Genomic DNA, 26653 nt, shown 5'->3' on the forward strand with positions numbered 1-26653 from the left:
TTAGTTTGTCAACTAAAACACTCAAAGACTTCTATAGATGTAGCATGGAGAGCATTCTGACAGTCTGCATCACTGTCTGGTATAAGCGGGGGGGGGGGGGGGACTACTGCACAGGGCATGATTTCAGGATTGAAGGATGTCCATTTAGAACTGAGATGCTCCTATATATAATGGACTTAAAGAAGCAACACAAATTCATAAAATTAGTCAGCTATATCTTGGGAAGTAGCCTCCATAGTATCCATGACATCTTCAAGGAGTGGTGCCTCAGAAAGGTGACTCCCATTATTAAGGATCCCCATCACCCAGGGCATGCCCTCTTCTCATTATTACCGTCAGGAAGGAAGTACAGAAGCCTGAAATCACACACTCAGCAAATTAGGAACAGCTCTTCCTCTCTGCCATTCAATTCCAAAATGGACATTGAACCCAAGAACACTAACTCCCATCTATTCAATATACAATTACAGTATTTTATTTACTTATTTTCTTTCTATATTATCATGTATTGCATTGAATTGCTGCTGTTAAATTAACAAATTTCCCAACACATGCCATTGATAATAAACCTGATTCTGAAAAGTGAGAAGAGTTACAAGTTGCTGGGCAACAACATCTCAGAGGCTCTATCAAATTCAGCACATTCATACCATCATGAGAAAGGCAGATCAGCAGCTATACTTCATTAGGAGTTTGAAGAGATTTGGTATGTCGCCAAAGACTCTAGCAAATTTCTATAGATGTACGTGAGAGTGTTCTGTCTGGTTGCATCAATGCCTGGTGTGGAGGCTCCAACGTACTGGATCACAAGAGGCTGCAGAAGGTTGTCGACTCAGCCAATTCCATCACAAGCACAACCAACGAGAACATCTTTGAAAGCAGAGCCGCAGAAAGGTGACATCCATCTCAAAGGGCCTCTCACCATCGGAGACATGTCCTCTTGTCACTGCCATCAGGGAGGAGGTACGGGAGCCTGAAGACCAGCAAACAGCCTCTTCCCCTCTGCTGTTCAAGTTCTAAATGGCCCATGAACACGATCTTATTCCTTCTTTTTGTATTTATTTTGAATTTTACATAGCATTTAAAAAAATCTCTTTGCACCGTACTGTCACTGCTAAACAAAAATTTTCACACGGTTTATTTCAGTGATAATAAACCTTGTTCTAACTGTGAACGAGTTAGATGAGTGGGTAGAAGAAAAAAGTGTGGGGGAAAAATACAGGTCGTCCACTGTTGCTATCATACAGTAGATAAAGCAGGGTCTCCTACATCTTAATACAGCATGCAATTACTCCTCGTAATGAGGACCAAGCATTCACGACAGCACGGCGTCCCTTCGTGGGGTGCCCAATGCAAATGCAATGGAACATCTCCAAACTTCCCCCTTGCCCTTCCCTGAAACACCTCTTGTCCAGCGGAGACCTGTACAGTCCGTCACCTCAGCAGGTATCACACTGTCCACGGCAAAGTGCGAAACACGAGGACGAGTCATTTGCCCCCTTCCTTACTTTGCAGCCGAGGCGACACCAGTGGCTCTTGCCCGCTGAGGAGGAGGACAGGACAGTCTCCTCACGTCAGCTCAGTGGGACCGGCGGGAGCATGCGCCGATCCGTGCGAGCCACCGTACCCTCCCGCCGGCTGTGCTAGTGGGATCCGAATGCAGGCCCACTGCCAGAGCCGGAGGTCCTAGGCCCGGACAACTTAACCGGGATCGAGCCGCGCAACCCCGGGGGGTAAACGAGGCCACAAGACGTCCCGACCCCTCAATGCTCGCACGGTTCCACTTAACCCGGCTGTTTGCAAAATGCCAGAGGGAGGACCTGGACACCAGCAGAACATTGAGGCGCCTTTCCGATCTGTCGTCGCTGCGGGAGACTGGGAGGAGGTGGCCGAGTTATCCATGCTGCGTTGCATTCGTAACTCACAGCCGCAGGAGTTTGCACCTGACTCTCGGGCGCGAGCGGTCTGCAATACATTTGGCAGGTTTACAAGGTGAAAGGTCAGCGCACTTGGAACCTACAGCCAGGATACCTTGCAGTCTATTTGTGGGGCAAAGGGGTTTCAAATGTTTCGGTGGAAGTTCAGATTCTCGTGTTGCATTATCTCAACCTGTCACAAGAAGGGAATCACTCAGTAAATGCAAATCCAGGAATCATTTACAAAGTTTCTATATTTCTAATCATTTAAACTTTATAAAACGCCACTCTGTTTTACTTCAAGAAGAGTTTGTAGCAACTGTTTTAAAACCGGGCGAAACTAACAGGAGTATTGCAGCAGAGTTCTTGGGTTCACTTTTTGTTGGGAGCATGGAGACATCGAAAGGAAAGGCTCTGGATGAAGATCATTGCAGCATGAGCATGGAGTGCGACCAGCAAAGTATTGAAGAAGTTCAGTCAGTTTTCACAGCTGACTGTGACTTAGTCTCTGCAGAAGATTCGCCAGCGAACATACTCCGGTTATTTTCGGATATAAATACTGCTGAGCTTCTGGGAAATGGTGAGAATAGCACGAAGTATATTTCTTGAAATACCTATCCTTGGCTGTTGCTGATTTGGAAGTTTTTTCTAATTTTAATTTTTTATAATCACGTGCATAAAGGCACTAAAATGGGATTGTAAAATAACTGGCGAGATTCTCTGCAGTTTAAAGCACAGACTGTTAGCCAGCGTTTAATATATAAGTATCAGATTATTTTCTGAGCTTGTTCCTTATGAGTCAGAGATTGTACAAGGTAAAATAGATCTAATGTATTGTCAAGAACAAATGACTCTAGATTTGAATCTGCAATTTCTGACTGAAATAGTGGCATTGTTTTAAATTATTTTGTAATTCTTTTTATATTAAAAGTCATATATGATGACATAATTTCCTCCCCACAATCTTATTTCAGTTACTTTATCTGCAAATATCTACCAACTGAAAATTCTCATGTAAATATTTTGATAACTGACTCCAGTGTGAAAGATTTCACTTTTCCATATTTGAAACCATTCTATAATCCAAACTGCCTTCTGAAAAATGTCTGTGACTTTAATAACTTTTAAAGTTATGAAATTAATATTTATAACATCAGTTACAACAAGATAAAATTGTACCAATTTTAATGTTTGCATTAATTTTTTGCTTAAAGATCTCAGGCTCATTGTTTTTGTCCAGAACAATGATGCCAAATACCTATAAACAATTTGTGCCGTATGCAATAATTTTTAAAAAACTATAAAATAAAGAAAGGGGATGAGTTAACATTAACAGAGAAAGAGAGAGAGAGACAGTTCAGCTTTCATCAACCTGAGAAATGTTAACTATATCTCCATATGCTGCCTGAGTATTTCCATCAGATAATTTTTGTTTCTGAGGTTGAGTGTGAAAATGCAGCAAATGTGGAAAGTTGTGAGATTTGCATTTCACTAAGAGTACTCTAATGAAGACTAAAGAGAAAAGTTGCACAAATGCATTTCACACAGTTCCTTGGGCATAAATTGGAAATATTTAGTAGGGAAATATAGCAAATGGCTTGGAAGGTAAAAAGCCTCTTGGCCTTTATTGCAAGAGGGTTGCAGTTTAGAAATAGATAAGCATTGTTATAATTTTATTAATTAAATAATATTGAGTTAAAGAGATTGAGATGATGCTTGTTAAACAACAGAAGCAGCACACTATAACAGGGCAACTGAGATCAAATTTTAGAAATTAGAAATCCGGCATGGAATAGCCCCTTCCAGACCTTTGAGCGAAGCCATCCAGCAATCCCCCGATTTAACCCTGGCCTAACCACAGGGCCATTTACAATTACTACCAGCCAGTACGTCTTTGACCTGTAACTGGAGGAAACCCAGCTGCCATGTGCAGTTAGGGAAAATAAAACATAGGCAGTAGTGGTGGAACTGATGACTGGAAAGTAGATGAACTCTTTAGAGTGCCTGTCATAGTTAACATCATGATGCTGCCCGACCTGCTGAGTTCATCCAGCTTTTTTGTATGTCTTGATTTGACCACAGCTTCTGCAGTGTGCTTTGTGTTTATGATTGTTGACATCACAGTGGCTGCCATCCTCTGGATTCGGTTTAGCACACACTTCCTTAATACAGTATTTGCTTGCATGATGGACAGTGAAGGAAAGGGGGCCTAACAGCATCCTGACACATGCCACAACCAGCTGCTCTTCTGACAAGTAATTCGAGCAGCCCAGCAAAGTGGAATGTGCTCTCCATTAAAAGCAGCACAAAGCTTGCCAGTTTTGAGAAATCTCAGTCATCAGCACGGTACTTACTGATTGTGCTCATCAGTACCCTGCTTCCCCAGCGCTCGTTTTGGGTTCTACCAAACTGAATCAGGAAGAAGTTATTCTATAAGTTGACGATAGCTCGTGCGAAAGGAAGTGATTGTCACTGTTGGAGACAAATCATCTTAGCCATTGTACATCAATCCAGGAATTCTTCAAAGCGTTTTAGCTGTTAATACCCTTGCCGGCATTAATTCAGATTGGGGGAGTTCTCTAATAATTGGAGTGTTACAGCAAAACAACTTTAAGGAAGGTGTTGATGAATAGGGAATAGTGTTCATTTCACACAAGTTACCTTTTTCATTATCAGAATATGTTTATTATAACTGTCTTATACAACATGAAATTTGTTGATTCGTGGCAGCAGTATAGTGCAAAGACATAAAATTACTATAAGTTAGAAAATAAATAGTGCAAAAAAAGGAATAATGAGGTAGTGTTCATGGGTTCATTGTCCATTCAGAAATCTGATGGTCGAGAAGAAAAAGCTGTTTCTGTATCATTGAGTGTGTGCCTTCAGGCTTCCGTACGTCCTTCTTGATGGTATCAATGAGAAGAGGGCATGTCCTGGATGATGGATGCTGCCCTTTTGAAGCATTGCTCCTTGAAGATGTCCTGGATACTATGGAGGCTAGTGTCCACAATTGAGCTGACCAAGTTTACAACTCTCTGCAGCTTATTTCGATCTTATGCAGTAGCTCTCCCATACCAGACAGTGATGCAACTAGTTAGAATGCTCTCCACCACTTGGAATTAGAAAAGGATATTGCTTAATCTCATCAGCAAGCATATGTGAATTTTATCACTTCCAGGTTTCCCCGGGTTGGAAAACTAGCTTTATAAAAGTTAGTTTTATTTGTCACCTGTACTTTGAAACATACAATGCTTGAGTCAATGGCCAACACAGTCCAAGCATGTGCTGGGGACAGCCTGCAAGTGTTGCCATGCTTCTGACACCAACATAGCATACCCACAATTTACTAAGAGGTTCTTGGAATGTGGGAGGAAACCCGAGCACTCCGAGGAAACTCATGGGGTCACAGGATAATGGATAAACTCCTTACAGACAGCAGCAGGAATTGAACCTCGGTTGTTGGCAGTGCAAAGTGTCATGATAACTGTTATTCCACTGTGCCATATCAGAAACTATTCTGATTTTGGGTCAAAACCTTGGACCTTGCTACCAAAAATATATAATGGTGGATCTACATACAGAGCTGCAAGTAAGTTCAAAGTATATTGTTCATCTTGCAGGCAGCCACAAAACAAACACAATAGAATTCATGAAAAACTCCACACCACATCAAACATCCAGTGTAAGAAAAAAGAACAAATTGTGCAAGCGATCAAAAAGTAAGCAGATAATACACTGAATGTGAACGCAGAGTCCCTGAAAGTGAGTTCACAGCCACGGAACCAGTTCAATACTGTAGCTGATCCAGGAGCCCAATGGCTGCACTCCCCAGCCACTGAGTCACTTCTGCACTGAAGTGAGCGCCAGTGGCTGCAGAGTCAGTGCTGAGGTGCATAATGCGTCACAGTGTCGTGAGCCGGACAACAGTTCATCCTTCACGTTTGGCCTCGATGCCTTAATCTTTTTAATTGGGCTCGGTGCTTAAACCGGCTGAACATTGGGTTGTTTTTCGCTTTTGGGCCCACGCCCTGCCATGTCAATCCAGCCCAAACTTTGAATTTGCCCCAGAGTTCACTCCAGCAATGCCCGCTGTGGCCATACCTGCATTTTTGAGAGTCCAGTTTCATACTGATGTTTTGGAACACCAGGTTGTACAGATGGTTCAAAAGCACACCTCCCAAAGGGAGATTACGGGCTGTGGATTGCAGTGATTGTAATGGAGAAGAAGTACGTTTAGTAGAATTATTAGCAGTTTTGTTAATTGTCTGCAAAATGTCGCTGTGCTTTGCCATCTCCATCTTGGCTCGTTTATCAGCATTTTCACAAGGGGAAGTAGTAGACAATAAATGCTGGCATTGCCAGTGATGCTTCCTTTGGTACAATGTTAAAACTGTGTTGATATATGAAGCTTCTCTCTCATATCTTCTTATGGCACAGTAGGAGACCATTTGGCCTATACCTGCTCTCAGAGCACACTCATTCCCCATTTATCTTCTTGCAACCTAATCTCTCTCACGATTGCAGATGGCATGTAATTAGGAGGTGTTATTGATAGTGAAGACTTGATTGGTTGTCTGCTGTATGCAATGATGATGGTTACATTTGTGCAGTTCTGTTGTGTGTTGTTAGGTGGCTGCTGAGTCCAACAAAGATGTCTGCAATAAGGATGTGAAAACTGTGCTGGATGCAGAAATGGAGCCACTGCTATTGCTTTCCTGCTTTATGGGGCAGCAATTAGTACTGCTCGGCGTCAGCCCACTGGCTTGTCGTGAGTGGTTCGAACCAAGGCTTGGTCTTGTGCAAGCTGCTCTAGCATCTTGAGGTGCCTTCTATATACGTTCCAGGTTTCACAACCATTTAGGAGACTGCTGAGGACAACAGCTTCATACACCTTTAGTTTTGTGGACAGGCAGATTTTGTGCTGGTTCGACACACACGATCGCATTCGACCAAATCTCTGGCTGGCCTTGCAAATCCTGGCACTAGTGAGCAATCACTACAAATGACACTGCTGAGGCACTTGAATTCTTATACTGTTCTCAGTCTTGTTCCCTCAGTAGCAGCTGATGCAGGAGCAGGTTGAAATAGGACTTCTACCTTGCTTAGGCTGAGGGTAAGTCCAAAGAGGTATGAGACTTCGGCAAATTTGTTGACAATTAGCTGAAGGTCAGACTCAGTGTTGTCGAGTCAGACCTTTGGCATGGAGGGCTTCTGGTTTAAGATGGTGCCACGGAAGGAGTGTAACAGCTTACTTGTAGTTCAAAAGCAAAGAAGTTTGATTAAAACCATTATTAATAACACATTTTTTGAGGTAAATTGTGGTAAACTATCACTGCAAGCAATGAAGAAGCGAGCGAAGGCAAAGTGAATTCACAGGATTGCCCTGCTGGTGTGCTGCAAAACCGACCCCCCTGGAGTTGGAGCTGTGGAGGTTGGAGTGAATGACTCAGAGGGGAGAAGATGGGACAGAGGAGTTCTGATGCCTGTCCCAACTAACCTGGGTAAGAGGGTGGATTGCTCAAAACACCGAGCCGAATTGGAGAGGTCGAGAATGGCTTCTTTGGCAGTGAAATCCAGGTCTGCAGTGAATCGATGGGCTGCGTGTTTGAGGCCTGGAGCATTTGCCGCGCAAGGTCCAGGTCCTAATGTGAGGACCAATCCACTGTTTGGGCAATCTGGATGGAAAGGCAGGGTGTCAAGAGTGAGCGAGGTTGGATCAGTCTGAGCACCATGTTGATTTGGAGAGGTTGAGAGTGGCTTCAAATTAGGCCTGGAGTGATTTGGCAGTGGCAGAGTTTGGGTCCCAGTGTGAGGCTTGGACAATTTAAACAACAACCCAGGTAGTCTGGGGGCTTTTCTCTCTGCAATGCTAAGGCTGTGAGACTGCCACCGGTTGCTATGCTTCTTGTCTGCAAACATTACAGCAATTTTTCGTGCTAATATGATGAACTGAATACCAAGGCTTTGGGCCTACTCCAGGCTACTCTGGGGATTTGAATCTAAAGATTTAATTTGGTTTGGAATGTTGCTGTTGTTGCTCTCTTCTATTGTTTATATGATTTGTGTTTTTTTTTCTTTTTGTCCTTCTCTTTGAGCGGGGTGGGGGGGGGGGTTGTCGTCGGTCTTATGTCTTTTAATTGAGTTCTTTTGGGTTCCTTGCTTTGCGATTGCCTGTAAGCAAACAAATCTCAAGGTTGTATAATTTATGCATTCTTTGATAATAAGTGCATATTGAAAATTTAAACTTTGAAACTCCAAGGATGAGTTTCTTGACTATCTTTGTTCTGGCTCTCAGACTCAGAAGAAGTTTATTGTAAATTACAGGGGGATCTTGATCAGTTAGGAAAGTGGTCCCAGGAGTGGCAAATGGATTCCAATATGTGTGAGGTGATGCAGTTTGGAAAGTCAAACCAAATATGTTTGTAGAGCATTACAGAATGTTATGGAACAGAGGGGCCCTGGATTGTAAGTGCGTAGTTCGTTAAAAGCAACATCACAGGTAGATAGGGTGGTGAAGAAGCCATTTAGCACACTGACCTTCATCAGTCAGAGCACTGAATGTAAGATTTGGGATATTACGTTGCAGATGTATAAGCTAGTGGTGAGGCCACCGTTGGAGTACTGTGTATGGATTTGGTTACCTGGTTATAGAAAAATTGTGGTTAAATTGGAAAGAATGCAGTGAAGATTTATGAGGATGTTATCAGGCTTAGTTATAGGAAGAGGTTAGGCAGGCTGGGTCTTTATTCCTCAGAATAGAGGGGAATGAGGAGCGGCATTATCAAAGTGTTTAAAATTATGAGAGCCGTAGATAAGGTGGACAGCAAAAGTAATTTCCCTGGGGTAGGGGAGTCTAAAACTAGGTATATTGAGAAAGGAAAGATTTAAAATGGATTTGAGGGGTAATTTTTTCACACAGAAGGCAGTGAGTATATAAACGGGCTGCCAGAGGAAGTGGTGGAGGCAAGTACAGCAGTACCATTTAAGAAGCACTTGGATCAGTTCATGGAGAGGCTAAACTTGAAGAGATGATGGTCGATCATGGGATCTATCCATGTTGGTGCCATGGTTCAATCAATTATCTCCAGACTCTTGTACTGTCCACCACCTCCAGGATCAATTAATAGCCAACGAACCTATTGATCTGCATGATATTGAGGTATGGAAGGAAACTTAAGCAGTCATTGGGAGACAACACTTGAGGGCAGGATCAGGATTGAACTTGGGTCACTGGGACTGTGCAGCAGCAGCTGTTCACCCTGCACCACCGTGCTGCACCTGATGCAGTTGGAGAGAGAAAAATATGGGTGCATATTAAGCCTGGACATCCGATGCATCAGTCATTGGTTTTCAATAATGAGGATAGTAGCTTGCTAAACTGAATTAAGGAAAGGGAGTGTAAATAGTCAGGGGCAGTGTCTTTTTAATCTAAATGGGGGGGGGGGGGAAGTGTCGCATTTTCAGTGAGCCAAATTACATTGCAAACCTGGTCAGTTATTTACAAGAGAATGATGTAAACAAATGCAACAATAATTATTTCTATTTATGTCCAAGCTTAGACATATCAAATATTTTCCAAAGTGCTTCAGAGGAGTATTATCAAAAAGGTGCTACATATGATTTCAGGGAAAATTAACAAAAATATGATAAAAGTTATGTTCTGAAAAAAATTAATCGAGATTTTGGGAGAGAGTTCCAGAGGTTAGGGTCCAGATAGCTTAAGGAAAGGATTGAGAATGCTGAAAATACCACAGCTGGGGAATACTGATAGTGTTGACTACAATATTTGTGTTTGTGAGAGATTACACATATTAGATGTGCTTTTTTGAACTTGGCTATAGGGCTGGAGCAGGTTATGTAGAGAGGGAAGTATGAAGTGGTGAATCAAAAATGGAAGATGCCGGAAACATTCAGCAGACCCGGCAGTATCTGTGGAGAGAGAAACAGCTAATGCTTAAGCCTTTGAATATCAGTCCTTTAAGTTTGCCACTGTGTTACATTATCCTAATGAATTAAACCATCCGCATCAAAGTTACTACTGGCGCTCTGTATTGCTGAGGTGTACTTCCTGGTTCATGCATTTCACCAAAGACGGTGGCATTAGGAATTTGAGGAGATTTAGTATATCACCAAAGAGACTCAAATTTCTACAGACATACCATGGAGAGCACTCTAACTGGCTGCATCACCCTATGTAGTGGTGGTGGGGGGAGGGACACGATACTGCACAGGATCAGGATAAGCTGCAGAGACTTCTAAACTTGGTCAACTCCATCACAGGCACCAGCCTCCCTATTACCCAGGGCATCTTCAAGGAGAGAGGCCTCAAAAAGGCAGCATGCACCATTAAAGATCACCATCACCTAGGACATGCCTTGTTCTCATTGCTACCATCGGGGAAGAGGTATGGAAGCCTGAGGAGACACACTCAATGATTCTGGAACAGTTTCATCCCCTCTGCCATCAGTTTTCTGAGTGGAGATTAAACCAATGAAAGCTACCTCACTACTTTTCTAAAATTTTAAATTTTGCATTACTAACTTAACTATTTAATATACATATACTTTAATTCATACTTTCTTCTTTATTATTATGTATTGCATTTTACTACTGCCACAAAGACAGCAAATTTCATGACATATGCCAGTGATATTAAACCTGATTTTGATTCTGAGTATTTTGGATTGTTCAGAGTGTTTCTATCTAACCTATTCCATTGTTATTGGAACATTTCCATCACTGGTGTCTGAGAAATTGAATGATTATACCAATATTTTCTTGGCTTGCCTTGATTAATAATAGCTCGTCCAAAATTCTGCTGTTTGTGTCTTATCCTGCTCATCCAGTAGCTCAGTACCCTGCCAGAGAAAGCGTTTACAATTCTCATTAACAAGTGAAAAACAAAGGATTACATTGTTGGTACATTAATTAGGAATTGATTTAAACTCTGCAGATGCATTTGCTACAGCTAGCCAGTAATCAAAGGAGCCTGATAAATACAAGAAAAGCTGCTAGAAGGAATTAGCTCAGTGAGATTTTTTTCTCTCGCTGAAAGGCTTCTACTGGGCCATATGGCAAAAGCAGGACAAAGGATGTGCCGGGAGCATTTTTCTTCCTGGAGGGCTTCAGTGTGTTGAAATGCTCAAACCCAGAGAGTGTGAATTTGGTCTTCTACTGATAAGCATGTTGACCACAATAGAGATTTATAGAGCTGAATGGTGATAGGAAACTCTAGGCCAGGGGTCAGCAACCTTTACCACTGAAAGAGCCACTTGGACCCGTTTCCCACAGAAAAGAAAACACTGGGAGCCGCAAAACCCGTTTGACATTTAAAATGAAATAACACTGCATACAACGTTTTGTTTTGCCTTTATGCTATGTATAAACAAACTATAATGTGTTGCATTTATGAAATTGATGAACTCCTGCAGAGAAAACGAAATTACATTTCTGCATGCAACAGAAACATTTTGAACTCCGAAAAAAAGACGTTAGGTTAAAGGTTACTTTTAAGTAAAATACTCAACGTCTATTTGAGTCCTTCTTGTATTTATGAAAAACGCCAAACTTAAATTTGCCGCCAGCAGCAAATCAAAAATAACATCAGCCAGCTGTCAGCCTGAAAAATAAAAGGACTATTTCACTGAACAATGAAAACATATGAATATACGTAAAATAATAGACAATTAAAATATTTATCATACTTGTACAGGTTGACTCACACCTGACAATGCAGTCGTATTCAGTAGGGATGGATCGATGCTTAGGGGAGTGACCGGGAAGGATAATGTGTTTTTTTCCTCTCTGAACTCACAGAAGCATTTCCCAAACGATGTTTGCATTGCGATGATTGCAGAATGTAAATACTCCGAATTTATCATGTCGTGACATTGTTTGAACTCTCTCAAATTGGGCAAGTGAGACAATGTGCCTTTCTGTAAATCTCTGGCAAGCAACGTCAACTTGCGCTCGAATGCCAAAACATCCTCCAACATGTGCAGGGCTGTACGTCCTTACCCCGTTGAAGAGCTGTGTTCAGCGTGTTCAGGTGCGCTGTCATGTCTACCATGAAGTGTAGCTTTTCCAGCCACTCTGGCTGTTCCAGCTCAGGAAAGTTGAGCCCTTTGCTGCCTAGGAAAGGAAAGTTTTCACTTCTTCCAGACACGCGACAAAGCGTTTCGGCACCTCCCCTCTGGACAGCCAGCGATAAAAACACGTAGCGGTTGCTACACGCAGTCAGTAAACTGCAGTCAAAGATAGCTTTATTCGAACTAAACAGCCTTGCTTTTAAGCCTCCCTCAACCCGCCCCCCATGGGCGCGGATGCTGCAAAAGACACGTACTCACAAACCCCCGTAGGCTATCTCCCTTAGCCTGAACGCTGGCTAATTGTGAGCCGGTTCGGATGTGTCAGGAAATGGGTCGCCACAACATCTTATTTAGATTGTACAAGATCACCATAATCTTCAAATTTAGATTTACATTTCAAAAACTAACAAACTAACATAAAATACATTTTAATTAAATACTGACCATGTAGCGGTGTGCTACACGCAGCGCTAAAATTACGACACGGAGTCGGTAACTGCAGTCGAAGGAAAAAACCTTATTCGAAATCTTCAGCCTCACTTTTAAGCCTCCCTCAACCGGCCCCCCGTGGCGCAGAGGCTCCAAAGCTCTGTGCTCGCAAACCCCCGTAGGCTATCTAATTGTGAGTCGGTTCGGATGTGCCAGGAAAAGGGTCGCCACAACCAATTATTTCCCAAAGTAACAGGGAGCCGCAGCACAGACATAAAAGAGTCACATGTGGCTCCGGAGCCGCGGGTTGCCGACCCCCGCTCTAGGCGCAAATGATAATTGCCCAAAGTTTTGAGTAGTGCAGCTATTGTGTTGTTTTGTAAGAAAGATTCTGAGCTGAAATAAAGATATTTCGCTTACAAAATTCAGCTGGAGCATCATAAGATATAGGAGGAGAATGTGGCCTTTTGGCCCATCGAGTCTGCTTCATCATTTCATCATGGCTGATCCATTTCCCTCTCAGCTCCAATCTCCTGTCTTCTCCCCATTTCATTTCATGCACTGACCAATCAAGAATTATCAACCTCTGCCTTAAATATATATAAAGACTTGGCTTCCACAGCTGCCTGTGGCAAAGAGTTCCACAGATTGACCACTCTCTGGCTGAATAAATTCCTCCTCATCGTTGTTCTAAAAGGATTCCCCTCTATTCTGAGGCTGTGTCCTCGGATCACTAAGTAGGGAATCAAACAGAATATTTGCTATTAATAATATTGCTGTTTGTAGGAGTTTGCTGTATATAAATTAGTAGTTTGGTTTCTGCATCACAAAAGTCACTGAAAAAGTGCTAAATTAAGACACTTTGGAATCAAAATCATAGATGCAAGTTCTTCATTTCTCCTTTTTTGTCTGTTAGGCTGAGAGGTTTAGCCGGTTTGTGGTAGAATCACTCTGAAGTATCCAATCCTCTATGTCACATTTTGGCCTCCAGCCAGGTGTTGCTGCTAGTCATGCATTGCACACAGGAGGAGAGTAATCGTTCTTTTCCTGGAGTCTTTATGCTTCTCTGTGTGAAGGTTTTTTTCATTAATCCTCTATTTCCATTAAATTGTAGCAAACACAATGCTTAATACCCATACGTGACCTAACAAATAAAAACACCGAGGGGATCCAACCAAATGCTCATGTAAATATAATCTGGTTAAATGATTATTTGTAAGCAGTCCCATCTGGGCATCTGTCACATTTTATCAGTCAGGGGTTTATACCAAAACAAAGAGATGACGATATGAATCATTGTTCAAAGGTTCATCCATTCAAGACAAAGGGGAATTTCAATCAGTATGCTCTATGCTTTTTGAAATGACCGATAGAGAGTTTAAAATAGTGTTTTGAGTAGGAGGCAAAGGTCAAAATATCTTGGCTAGTAATGAAAGGACTCATCTTGGTTCGGCACATTCTAATGGGTCGAAGGGTCTGGTTCTGTGCTGTAAAGTTAAAAATATGCTCTTTAAATACAATGGTTTTCCACAGTTCAGGCAGATGCATGCTAACTTTGCTTTTACTGTGCTCCAGTACACTTCACTAAATTTCAAAGAAAGAAGCACTTCAATGCAGATTTGTGTAAGCACCATGCATTATTCAAACACAATATTTAAAAGTTTTGACTTGTAGAGAAAAAAAATCACTCCCTCTCTAAAAAGAACACTCAAGTGGCGCTCCAGAAATCCAATTAGCAGAAACCATTGAGTTTATTATACATAATGGTTTGGCTTGGCAGGATGCAATTTTTATCAAATAAACACGAACTTCAATTTCACTTCAAGCACAACTTGTGATGAGAAAGTATTTCTGGTCTTGGTGAACAGAATTCATTAATTAATCAATTATGAAATTAGCACTTTAAAACAAAGCTGGTTGAAGATATTGTATCTGTACTTTTAACAGTTTGGTATTTTTGATAACGCTACTGCAAAATGAACACAATGATTTAAGCTTACAGATTCATGCAAATTTGCTTTAATCTTTATGCAAAACTTTAACTTTTTTTGCAAAGTTGAAAACTTAAATCACTAAAAATCAAACTTAGATGCCTAAACTAAACAAACTGATTTTAGCTGCAAAAATGATCAGAACATAAAACTTAAATTATGCCGAGCTGGAGATCATTTCTGGAAAATGATTTTTGTCATAGTTTTGTCAGTAGAATATATATGCTGCAAAACAGTCTAGATGGATTTTTAATACAGTCACGAGCTTTACTTGTTTTTCTGGTTTATTTTAGTTTTGTGCTAGCATTGGAGGAAGCAAATCTATTTTATGGTGTGGAGTGTGTAATTCTGTAACCAATAGGAATGTAGATAAACTGTGTTCATTTCCAATAAGCAATGAACTGTATTTTTATTGTGTCTTCTCAAATTTGGCAAGTCTTAAAGTGTTCAACAGCGATATAGTACTTTACTACAGGCAAACTCTGCTACCAGTTTATGGTTACTCATAAAACAGGAGTAAGGCAGATAACTTTTTTTGGTGATATAGGTTCAAGGATAAGTGCTGGTTTTGACATTGGAAAAACATACCATTATCTTCTTCACAAGGCTTCAGTCGCTGATTGTGTACCTGGCAGGGCACTGAAAACCCGTACTGACCAACTTGCTAGAGTGTTTACGGACATCTTCAACCTGCTGATGTCGGAGGTTCCCATCTGCTTCAAAAAGAGCATCAAATAGGTGCATTGGAAGAGCAGAGTGATCTGCCTCAATGACTATCACCTAGTAGCACTCGCATCTACTGTGATGAAGTGCATTGAAAAGTTGATCATGGTTAAAATCAACTCCTGCCTGAGCAAGGACCTGGACCCTCTGCAATATGTCTACTGCCACAATGGATCTACAGTGGACACAATCTCACTGTTTCTCCAAGTGGCTTTGGAGCACCTGGACATAAGCAACATCTACGAAACATCTGCTGTTTATTGATACCACTCATCGTTCAACACCATCGTACCTTCAGTATTAATCAACAAGCTTCAAAATCTGTGCCTCTGTACCTTCCTCTGCAACTGGATTCTTGACTTCATCAGGAGAAGACAATTGGTGAAGATTGGTAATAACATCACTTCGCTGACAATCATACCTCAGTGAGTGACGTGTGCTTAGTCCACTGCTCTACTGCCTCTACTCCTACGACAGTGTGGCTAGGCACCATTCAAATGTCATCTATAAATTCAGCAGTGACCCTGCTGTCATTGGCAGAATCTTGGATGGCAATGAGGAGGTGTACAGCAGAAAGAGAGATCACACAAAATGTTGGGGGAACTCAGCAGTATCTTTAGAAAAGAGTAAATAGTTGAGATTTCGAGACGAGACCCTTCATCAGGGCAGGGTCTTGGCCCAGAACGTCAATTGCTTACTCTTTCCTATAGATGCTGCCTAATCTGCTGAGTTCCTCCAGCACTTTGTGTGTGTTGCTTTGGATTTCCAGCATCTGCAGATTGTCTCGTGTTTGCAAGACAGATCAATTGTTCAGTTGTTTGAATGGTGTTTCAACAACAACCTTGCACTCAACATCAGCAAGCCAAAGGAATTGATTATGGACTGCGGGAAGAGGATGTCAGGAATACGTACACCAATCTTCACTGAGGGTTTAGCATGTGCATTTTCAAGTTCCTGGGCATTAACATCTCAGAGAATCTGTCCTGGGCCCACCATATTGATGCAATCATGAAGAAGCGTGCCTGTGGCTCTAATTCATTAGGAGTTTAAGGAGATTTGGTATGAATAGCACATTTTTACAGATGTACAGTGGAGAGCTTTCTGACTGTTTACAGCAATATCTGGTATGGAGGTTCCAATGGGTAGGATTGCAATAGGCGGCAGAGGTTGTAAGAGCCAGCTTCTTCATGGGAATAGGCATTCAAGGACATCTCGGATTTTGAGGAATTTGAGGACATCTTTCAAAGGTGGTGCCTCAAAACGGGGGCATCCCTCATTAAGGACACTCACAACTAGGATGTGCCCTCTTCTCATTACTGCCGACAGGGAGGAGGTACGGTAGCCTGAGCACTGACACTTCGTGTTCTAGGAAGAGCTTCTTCCCCTCTGCCATCAAATTTCTGAACAGTCCATGAACACTATTCCTCTGTTGCACTATTTTTTTGTTTAGTACATGTTAGCCTAATTTTTTTTGACTTGCACTGTATTGCTGCCATAAAACAACAAATTTCATGGCATATGTTAGTGATAATAAATCTGATTCTCTTATTTCAATAATGTTATAGGATTTTTTGTACCTACCTAACAGTGGGAGTTGGGCTTCAAAACTGACCTTTTGCAATTGACTATTTCCTAAGTGGAGAGAAATCTCAAAAGTCTGAGGTGCAAAAGGATATGGGAGTCCTTGTGCAGGATTTCCTGAAGGTTAGTTTGAGGTTGAGTTGGTGGTGAGGAAGGCAAATGCAATGTTAGCGTTCATTTTGAGTAGACTAGAATATAAAAGCAAGGATGTAATGTTGAGGCTTTATACTTTTTACTGGTAAGGCCTCACTTGGAGTATTGTGAGCAGTTTTGGGCCCCTTAGAAAGGATATGCCAGCATTGGAGAGCGTTCAAAGGAGGTTCACAAAATTGATTCCAGGATTGAAAGAATCATCATATTCAGATTCAGATTCAGTTTATTGTCATTTAAAAACCACAAATGCAATGCAGTTTAAAAAAATGAGACAACGTTCCTCCAGAATGATAGCAACAAAGCACATGACAAAATAGACTACACCAGAAAATCCTCATAACGTTTGGCAATCCCCAATCCAGAGCCCGGAGAGGCTGCTGCGTATTAATATCGCATTACTGTCTTAGCGCGTTCCCCGGAAAGGAGCTCCAAATCCACCAGACAAACAAGACCTGCACAAAACCACATAGTTACAACATATAGTTACAACAGTTCAAACAATACCATAATTTGATAAAAAACAGACCATGGGCATGGTAAAAAAATAGTCCAAAGATGTTAAAAGACTATAAGTTCGAAAGAAACCACCACACAGTTTCCACAAGTCCTCTGGGTCCCGATAGACTCGTCATCTCACGCTGGCGGCAGAAGGAAATACTATGGACTTACACAGCGCCGCCCAACTCAGCCTCACAGACACAGCACACACTGAAAGCGACCTGATCGCAGCAGACTCCAAATCCATTGCACCTCCGAGCCTCCGACCATCCCCTCCGGCACAGCTTCTCCAAGCACCATCCTCTGCCGAGCGTATTAAGATGCCCCCGCTAATGGCCACCGGCAACGCGACCCCAAGGACTGGGGACCTGTTCTTCTCAGCAGAGACCCGGACCTCACAGCAGCAGCAGCAACAAAGAGGGCCTTCCTAGAGACTTCCAGATGTTCCTCCATGCTCCCACATCCGTTTTTCATTAGATTAGGATTGCGCACGGCACCCCGCTTACCAAATAACATATCAGCTCCGGAGTGGCCACTGCAAGCTGCATTGTGCTGCCATCTTGAAAAATATGAGGAGAGTTTGATGTCTCTGGGCCTGTACTCCCTGGAATTCAGAAGAATGAAGTGGGGATCTCACTGAAATCTGTCAAATGTTGAAAGGCCTCGATAAAGTGAATGTGGAGAGGATATTTCCTATGGTGCGGGAGTCTAGGGCCAGAGGACACAGCCTCAGGATAGAGGAACATCCATTTAGAATGGAGATGAAGAGGAATTTCATTAGCTAGAGGGTGCTGAATCTGAAATTCAATGCTAAAGGTGGCTATGGTGGCCAAGTCATTGTGTATTTTTAAGACAGAGGTTGAGAGATTCCTGCTTAGTCAGGGCTTGAAGGGTTTCAGGGAGAAGGCAGGAATTTGGTGCTGAGAGGGAAATGGATCAGCCATGATGAAATGGTAGAGCAGACTGGATGTGCCAAATGGGCTAATTCTACATAAGACCATAAGATGTAGGAGCAGAATTAAGCCATTTGGCCCATTGAGTCTGCTCTGCCATTTCATCATGGCTAATCCATTTTTCCCCCTCAGCCTCAATCTTCTGCCTCCCCTGTATCCCTTATGCCTTGACCAATCAAAAATCTAACAACCTCTGCTTGAAGTATGCGTAAAGACTTGGCCCCTACAGCCGCCTGCGGCAACAAATACCCCAGATTCACCACTCTCTGGCTAAAGAAATTCCTCAATCTCTGTTCTAAAAGGACACCCCTCTATTCCTAAGCTGTGTCTTCTGGTGTTAGACTCTCCCACCACAGGAAACACCTTCACATCCACCCTATCAAGGCATTTCACCACTCGATACATTTCAATGAGATCACCACTCACTCTTATACATTGTAGTGAAAGCAGGCCCAGAGCCATCATATGCTCTTTATGTGACAGGTCATTTAAAGCTGAAATCATTTTCATAAACCTGCTTTGAGCCCTCTCCAGTTTCAGCACATCTTTTCTAAGATAAGTGGCCCAAAACTGCTCCCAATACACCAAATAAGGCCTCACCAGTGCTTTAATAAAGTCTCAACATTGCATCCTTGCTTTTATATTCTAGTCCTCAGATATTTCTATTTTCTCTCCATTTAGAAAATAGTCAACCCTATCTATCCTTTTTCCTACCAAAGTGCATGACCATACCCTTCCTGGACACTGCATTCTATCTGCCACTTCTTTCCCATTCTTCTAATCTGTCTAAGTCGTTCTATAGGCTCTCTACCTCTTCAAAACTACCTACCCCTCCACCTGTCTTCTTATCATCTGCAAACTTTGCAAAAATGCCATGAATTCCATCATCCAAATGATTGACATATAATGTAAGAAGAATCGGTTCCAACACAGACACCTCTGGAACACCACTAATCATTGACAGTCAACCAGAAAAGGCTTCTTTTATTCCCACTCTTTGCCTCCTGCCAGTCAGTCACTGCTTTATCCATGTTAGAAATATCTTATGGTCCTTTTGCATATGACAATTGTACAGGAATATGAGTAATGTAAAACATGAATCATCGAAATACACTTTACAAAATAAGCAGATATTATCTGTGATGTGTGATCTGTAAAAACATTCTTTTCAGAATTGGTACATTTGAATTTACTTCAGTGTGACTAAGTAAATACACAATGTAAAACAGTTCACCATTTTACTGTCCTCATTGAATTTACAACAATTATGGCTTACATATTGATGTTGGAATGACAGCTAGGTTATCTACATTTAAACTGAACTCAAGAAAACACATTCAGTAATTCCCTGATCCTCTACAGAATGCTTTATTTACCAACCTTCTGAAGTTTAATTGTTAGAAAAGAATAACCTGACTAGAATTTCAGGCATTTGATCTTCCTTTGAGGGGATAGTATGGTGAGGCCATAACTCAGGAATCAGGAAGAAGTGATAACTTTGATGGGGTTATAGTATAGATCTTTCAATAGTTAGTGAGAATTAGAGAAACGGATATGTAAGTAAATCACAGAAAAGTATAATAGCAGTAAGTTAATGTCGAGAGGAATTTTGACTTTCCCAATATAGACTGGGATTGCTTTAGTGCAAGAAACTTAGATGTCAAATTTGTTAAGTACAAAGGAGTTTTATGAGACAAAATATAGAGTCGTACTAGAGATGGTGCAATGTTCAGACTTTTCTTAAGAACCGAAACTGAGCAGGTGTTGGAAGTGGGGGGAACACTATGGTGATAGTTTTCATGTAGTTATGAAAAGGGATAGGTTTAATCCTCAAGTCAAGGTCCTGTTACGAACCCCGTAACTGGGTCACTTACCAGCAAAGATAGAGAGGCCCGTTGAAGTCTGATGGTACTATTTTTAAAAGTCTTTATTTATAAAGGGGCACAAAAATAAGATTAATACAGACATTCAGATAAAATATGTCGTCAATACTCAATCGAAAAACGCGGGTATAATAATAATCATCAATTAAGCAATAGCTCTATCGTTTGTCTAGGGGATATTGTACTGTCCGATGGAAAGATAAAAGTCACTGTCCTTTTAAGCTGCAGCTTTTTGGGTTTAAGAGAGACGGTTTTAAACTTGTCCGGGACTTTTATGAGGCCAATCCGTTGCGTCGGGGGAGTTGGTTCCCCGTTGTTAGTACCAAGTCGTTTTCTGTGGTACCAGCCACCAGCCCCCAGGCAAGGGAACCTTGCAAGTGGCTTCCTTCAAATGGCTTCCCGCTATTACAGGATCGCTAGCGTTTCTTCTGGTGCATCTGAAAGGGGTTGTTCACCCAGACCCTCTTTTATACTTCCTCACGGGGTCTCAGATGTCAATCAGGTTGGGATGATGCAATCCCTCTCTCAACCAGCCCACTTTGCCCGAGGGCTTGCACGTAGCATAGTCTCCAATCCACAAATGTTGTCTCCAGGAGACAATGGCCAGGTCTCTCTCTCTCATTTCCTGCATCCTCTGACCCAACCCAATAATGCTCTTGCGATTCTCACAAAGGAGGGGGCTCCCCCCGCACCCTTCGGCCTCTCAGAGCTGTGGTGCATTCATAACAGTCCTAAATTGGGGAAAGGTTGATATCAATAGTTTAAGAGAGGACCTGGTGAAAGTTGATTGAGAGGAGATGTTTGTAAATAAAACAATATCTAACATGGGAGACTTTTAAAAGAGAGTTAGTAGGAGTTTGGCGATAAAGGTAAAGATGTTATGATTAGTGAGCCTTTGATGATATTGAAGGAACAAGATATAGAAGGAACAAAAAAGAAACTTGATACATGTATAGGCAACTGAATTGAATGAATCTCTTGAAGACCATAGAAGGTGTAGGAAAGAAATGAATTAGGATGGCAAAAAGGGACCATGAAATATCCTTGACAAGTTAGAATTAGAATTCCAAAACATTTCTGTAAATCCCAAACTGTCAGGCTGATCAACACCTCCAACCATTAATCTACCCCATCACACCCCTCACCAGCACGACTTTACCTTGTCCTGTCAGTCACCTTTTTACACTGTCAAATTATGTACATACAATTCATAAGCTAATCTTGTGTATTTACGTATATTTATTGTGCTTATGTGGCTTTTTTATGCTCCTTCAGATCTGGAGTAACAATCACTTTGCTCTCCTTTACACTTGTATTAATAAACAGTCTTGAATCTTGAAATATATCAGAAACAAAAAGGTAATCAAGGATAGAGTAGGTTCCCTTATGGACTAATTTAGGTATGAAGGTAGATGATGTGGGCGAGGTCCTAAATAAACAGTTCTCATTTGTATTCACTAAGGATAATAACTTGGAAGATAGTGAGCTCAGGGAGGGGTATGTTGATGACCTGGTTCATGTCACTATAATATGGAGTAGGTGTTGTATGTTATGGAATTCATAAAGATTGATAAATCTACAGGAGAGATTGTATGTGTGATCTTGTTTTCCCTGGAGCAAAGGAAACCGAGGGATAATCTGAGAATGGTGTCTAAAGTGGTGGGCCACTCTTAGTCTGGCCTCTACCCTTTGACCTGTTTGGCATGGGTGACCCTACCAAGTGCCAAAGCATAAAGCCCTGACTCCAGTCAACATAGCTCTCTGGGTCATTGAGGTACGCAAACTTCCAAACCACAACAAGGTTGTGGGCTTCTTGAGGACACCTTTGTATAAAAGGTACAGAACCTCATTACCACGATAAGGGCTCAAAAACAAGAGGGCATAGACTTAAGGTGATAAAAGGACCATTGGAAAGGATTTGAGGAATTTTGTTTTACAGATTGAATACATTTCAGAGACACTTAGACACTTAAATAGGTGAATATAGAAGGTTACAGATTAGTGGGATTAAAACAGTCATAAAGGCTAGCATGGACTTGGTAGGCAGAAGGCCTGTTTCTGGATAAATCACTTCAACATATCACCTCACAACTACTTGGGCTATATATAGACCCATGGACTCTCACAGCTACCTGGATTATACAAACCCACGGATTCTCACAGCTACTTGGACGATATCTCTTCCCACTACGTTACTTGTAAAAATTCCATCCCTCTCTCAATTCCTCTGTCTGCACTTCATCTGCTCTCAGGATGAGGCTTTTCATTCCAGAACAAAGGGGATGTCCTCCTTCTTAAAAGAAAGGGGCTTCCCTTCAGCAGCAACGCTGCTCTCAACTGCATCTCTTCCATTTCATGCATGTGTGCTCTTGCCCTGTCCTCCTGCCACCCTACCTGGGATAGGGTTCCTCTTATCCTCACCTACCACCTCATCAACCTCCACATCCAATACATAATTCTCCACAACTTTTGCTGTTTCCTGTGGGATCCTGCCACCAAACACATCCTTCCCCACCCCCCCAACACATTTTGCTTTCTACAGGGATCGCTCCCTACATAACTCCCTTGTACACTCATCCCTCCCCACTGATCTCCCTCCTGGCATTTATCCTTGCAAGCAGAACTAGTGCCACACCTGCCCCTACACCTCCTCCCTCACTACCATTCAGGGCCCCAAATAGACCTCCCAGCTGAGAAAACACTTCACCTGTGAGTCTGTTGGGGTTATATATTGGGTCTGGTGCTCCAAATGTGACCTCCTGTATATCAGTGAGACCAGACGTAGATTGGGAGACTGCTTCGTTGAGCACCTACACTCTGTCCCGCCAGAAGAAGTGGGATCTTCCAGTAGGAGGCTGGAGGGACAACACCTTATATTCTGTAGGAAGAAGTACAGTTGACGTTTTGGGTCGAGACCCTTCGTCAGGACTAACGGAAAAAAGAGACAGTAAAAGATTTGAAAGTGGCAGGGGGAGGGGGAGACCCAAAATGATAGGAGAAGACAGGAGGGGGAGGGATGAAGCCTAGAGCTGGGAAGTTGATTGGAAAAAGGGATACAAGGCTGGAGAAGGGCCTCCTCCATGGCCTGTTGAGATGAAACCACACTCAGGTTGGAGGAACAACACCTTATATTCCATCTGGGTAGCCTCCAACCTGATGGCAAGAACATTGATTTCCCTAACTTATGTTAATGCCCCTCCTCCCCTTCTTACCCCATCCCTAATTTTTAATTTTTAATTTTTTTTCTCTCTTTCCCTCTCACAATAACTCCTCCATCTTCCTCTGGTGCTCCCCTCCCCCTTTCTTTCTTCCAAGGCCTTCCATCCTATGATACTCCCCCCTTCTCCAGCCTTGTATCCCTTTTGCCAATCAACTTCCCAGCTCTTAGCTTCATCCTTCCCCCTCTTGTCTTCTGCTATCATTTCGGGTCTCCCCCTCTCCCTCCCACTTTCAAATCTTTTACTATCTCTTTTTTCCCTATAGTCCTGACGAAGGGTCTCAGCCCGAAACGTCGACAGTGCTTCTCCCTTTAGATGCTGCCTGGCCTGCTGTGTTCCACCAGCATTTTGTGTGTGTTGCTTGAATTTCCAGCATTGCAGATTTTCTCATGTTTGCGACCTTATATTCTGACCGGGTAGCCTCCAACCTGATAGCATGGACTTCAATTTCTTGAACTTCTGCTAATGGCTACCCCCTACCCCCTTCATCATTCCCCGTCCCCTTTTTCCTCTCTCACTTCATCTCTTCTTGCCTGCCCATTGTTTCCCTCTGGTGCTCCTCCACCGCTTCTCTTTCTTCCACGGCCTTTTGTTCTCTCCTATCAGATTCTGCCTTTTCCAGCCCTGTATCTCTTTCACAAATCAACTTCCCGGCTCTTCACTTCACCATTCCTCCACCTGGTTTTCCCTGTCACCTTGTGTTCCCCTTCCCTCTCCCCCTCCCCATCTTTTAACTCTACTCCTCATCTTTTGTTCTCCAGTCCTGCTGAAGGGTTTTGGCCCAAAACGTCAACTGTACTCTTTTCCATCAATGCTGTCTGGTCAATTGAGTTCCTCCAGCATTTTCTGTGTGTTTCTTGGATTTCCAGCGTCTGCAGATTTTCTCTTGTTCATTATAATCGATTAGCTTTCTGAGTGACAATGTCTCTTCACTCTTCTTGAGCTACTTATTCGATCAGACTGATTACTGAAATAATCTCACTAAATAATACCTATCTCAAATTATTTTTATTGTTCTTTTTGTTTTGTACAGATGTCCATGATGCGACACAATCAGCAGATGATAAAAGGAAGAGGCCAAAGGTAAAAAAGAGGAAAAAAAATAAATCAGCTGCAGAGAAAGAAGTCAACAGTCTTCTGGCTGAGCTCCCATTTCCAAATGCAGAGATACGGGAAGAATATGGTTGTAAGTTTTGAGCTTCGTATTTAGCTGTATTCTGCATTGAAAGGAAACATTAGTGTAGACGGTTGAACTCAGTTGCTTGAATAATATGGTGGATACTCTACATTTCAAATTTAGTGCATCAATGTCTGTCTATATTTTCACAAATAGGTTAGACTGTACGTTTAAGATTCAGTGTATCAATGCACTTCTCACAAAATCCCCGCCATTGTCTCTCTACGTTTTCACAAATAGCTTGGAGACAAATTATAATTTTTCAGCTACAGTAATAGCATTTATGTCTTTTTTATGTGTTAGAAGTTTATAATTGGTTGCTTTAAGGCAAACACGCAAGTTGATCTAAATTTGCATTAAGTAGGACATATGCTCAAATGTGTATCATTCAGCTTCTTCATGTTTGTAGAGCTGCCTCTAAAATGCATTTATGGATTCTTGAAGAAAGTGATGTGCGTAGAGATGATATAGTATTCTCTTTAAAAGTCATTATCTAATCCCAATGAGCTTACATATATTAAAAAAAAACAGATAGACGTTCTGGAAGTAGTCTTTACATACATCATCAATTAAAGTAAACTCTTACACATTCAGTACTTTGGATCTGATCTCATTACTGCATGCCGCCCCAGTTAATTAGTTACACAAATGCTTGTTTTATATTCCAGAGCTGCTTCAAGTAATTGCACATTAAACCAGCCTTTGAAGCTTCCATTATTCTGAATCTGGACCTTTTCCATTTGGGGTGGATTCAGACCACTAGTGAGCATTGTGCCAAAATTAGTTAGTACATATGTGATTGTTCAGAGTCACATGCACAACCTATGATTTCTAGTTGTGGACATTTCGACTGCAGAAGAAATCTAGACTGGCCACAAAAATAAAACTTCATTAATCCATGTCTGGAAGCTCCATCCAATAATTGTTATGAAGGAATGGAATCCTTTTGTTTTGTACAAATCTCTTCTGAATATATCGCTTTATGTAAGTGGAAGATCATGAATAGCGTTAAACAAATGCAAGTTATATTTTTATTAGCCCAGAGCACAAATAGCATAGGGATGCAGCATTTAGTTCTAGGGTCTCAAGTTCAATCCTAACTTCAGGTGTAGTCCACGTGAATATTGCACATTATCCCTTTCAATGCCGACTGCTCTGTTTTCCTCCCGCATTCTGAAGTCAATTAATTGGCCATCATAAATTGTCCCTTAGTGACAACTGCAAAAAAATCAAAAGGGGGGAGGGGGTGAATGAGTGGGGAATAAAATGTAGGGCTGCAGAGAAATAAGAGGAGAGTAATTGTGACTTATGCGATTGCTCACTTGGAAGAATTAGCCTCAAGCTGTTGTAAACCAAGAGATCTTAGACAAGTAAGCAAGCACTCTGAATCATTTATGCCATTGTTTACACCAACTTCTGGTCATATTTTGTCAATTGGCTGAATAAAATGGGATAGAATGCAAACGTGAATCAAGCTCTCAGGTGGAATTCTTCAGTTATTTCTTTCACTTTTAAAGTCAAATTAATTTGTTTTGGTACTGTTTACTGAATGAGGAATGTTGGTTTGGAGAACAGGAGGATTGTTCAACTTATCAATGTTCATGTCAACCTGCGGGGAGCTAATGCCTGCTTTGAAAAGTAGATTTCTGAATAATGTTCAGTTCTCTAGTGTTCAAAATATGTTCCTCTGTTGAAATATAAGGTGTGTATACTCTCAGTGGACACTTTATTAGGTACACCTATTAATCCATTCTTTCATGCATATATCTTATCAGCCAATCACGTGGCAGCAACTCAATGCATAAAAGCATTAATTACTCATAAAATATGACTTCATCTCAGTCACAATAATAGGCAAACACAAAATCTGTCTAAACCAATAACACACAAACAATTGTACTACTTCTCATCAATACTAACTACATCAGTTAAACCCCATCACAGTCTAAGTTCAAAAAAGTAAGTGAATCTCTGGTGCAATGCCTTCTGCAAAAGCTATTTGGAGTTAGGTCTTCCAGTCAATGAGATGAGATTGAAGGTGTG

General features: G+C 41.7%; 1 protein-coding gene across 3 annotated transcripts in view; it reads left to right on the forward strand.

The window, feature by feature from the left end:
- The first annotated feature begins 1175 nt into the window (after window positions 1-1175).
- LOC132400525 (A-kinase anchor protein 7) overlaps window positions 1176-26653 on the forward strand; it is a 166200-nt gene continuing 140722 nt past the window's right edge. The window contains exons 1-2 of one of the 3 annotated variants that reach the window (XM_059981565.1): window positions 1176-2496; window positions 24467-24619. In XM_059981565.1, coding sequence (XP_059837548.1) covers window positions 1767-2496; window positions 24467-24619 — 883 coding nt within the window. In that variant the 5' untranslated portion in view covers window positions 1176-1766. The remainder of the gene's footprint in view (window positions 2497-24466; window positions 24620-26653) is intronic. The other 2 variants (XR_009514281.1, XM_059981564.1) reach the window with 2 other exon arrangements.

The sequence above is a fragment of the Hypanus sabinus genome, chromosome 10 (assembly GCF_030144855.1).
Source record: "Hypanus sabinus isolate sHypSab1 chromosome 10, sHypSab1.hap1, whole genome shotgun sequence".
NCBI lineage: Eukaryota > Metazoa > Chordata > Chondrichthyes > Myliobatiformes > Dasyatidae > Hypanus > Hypanus sabinus.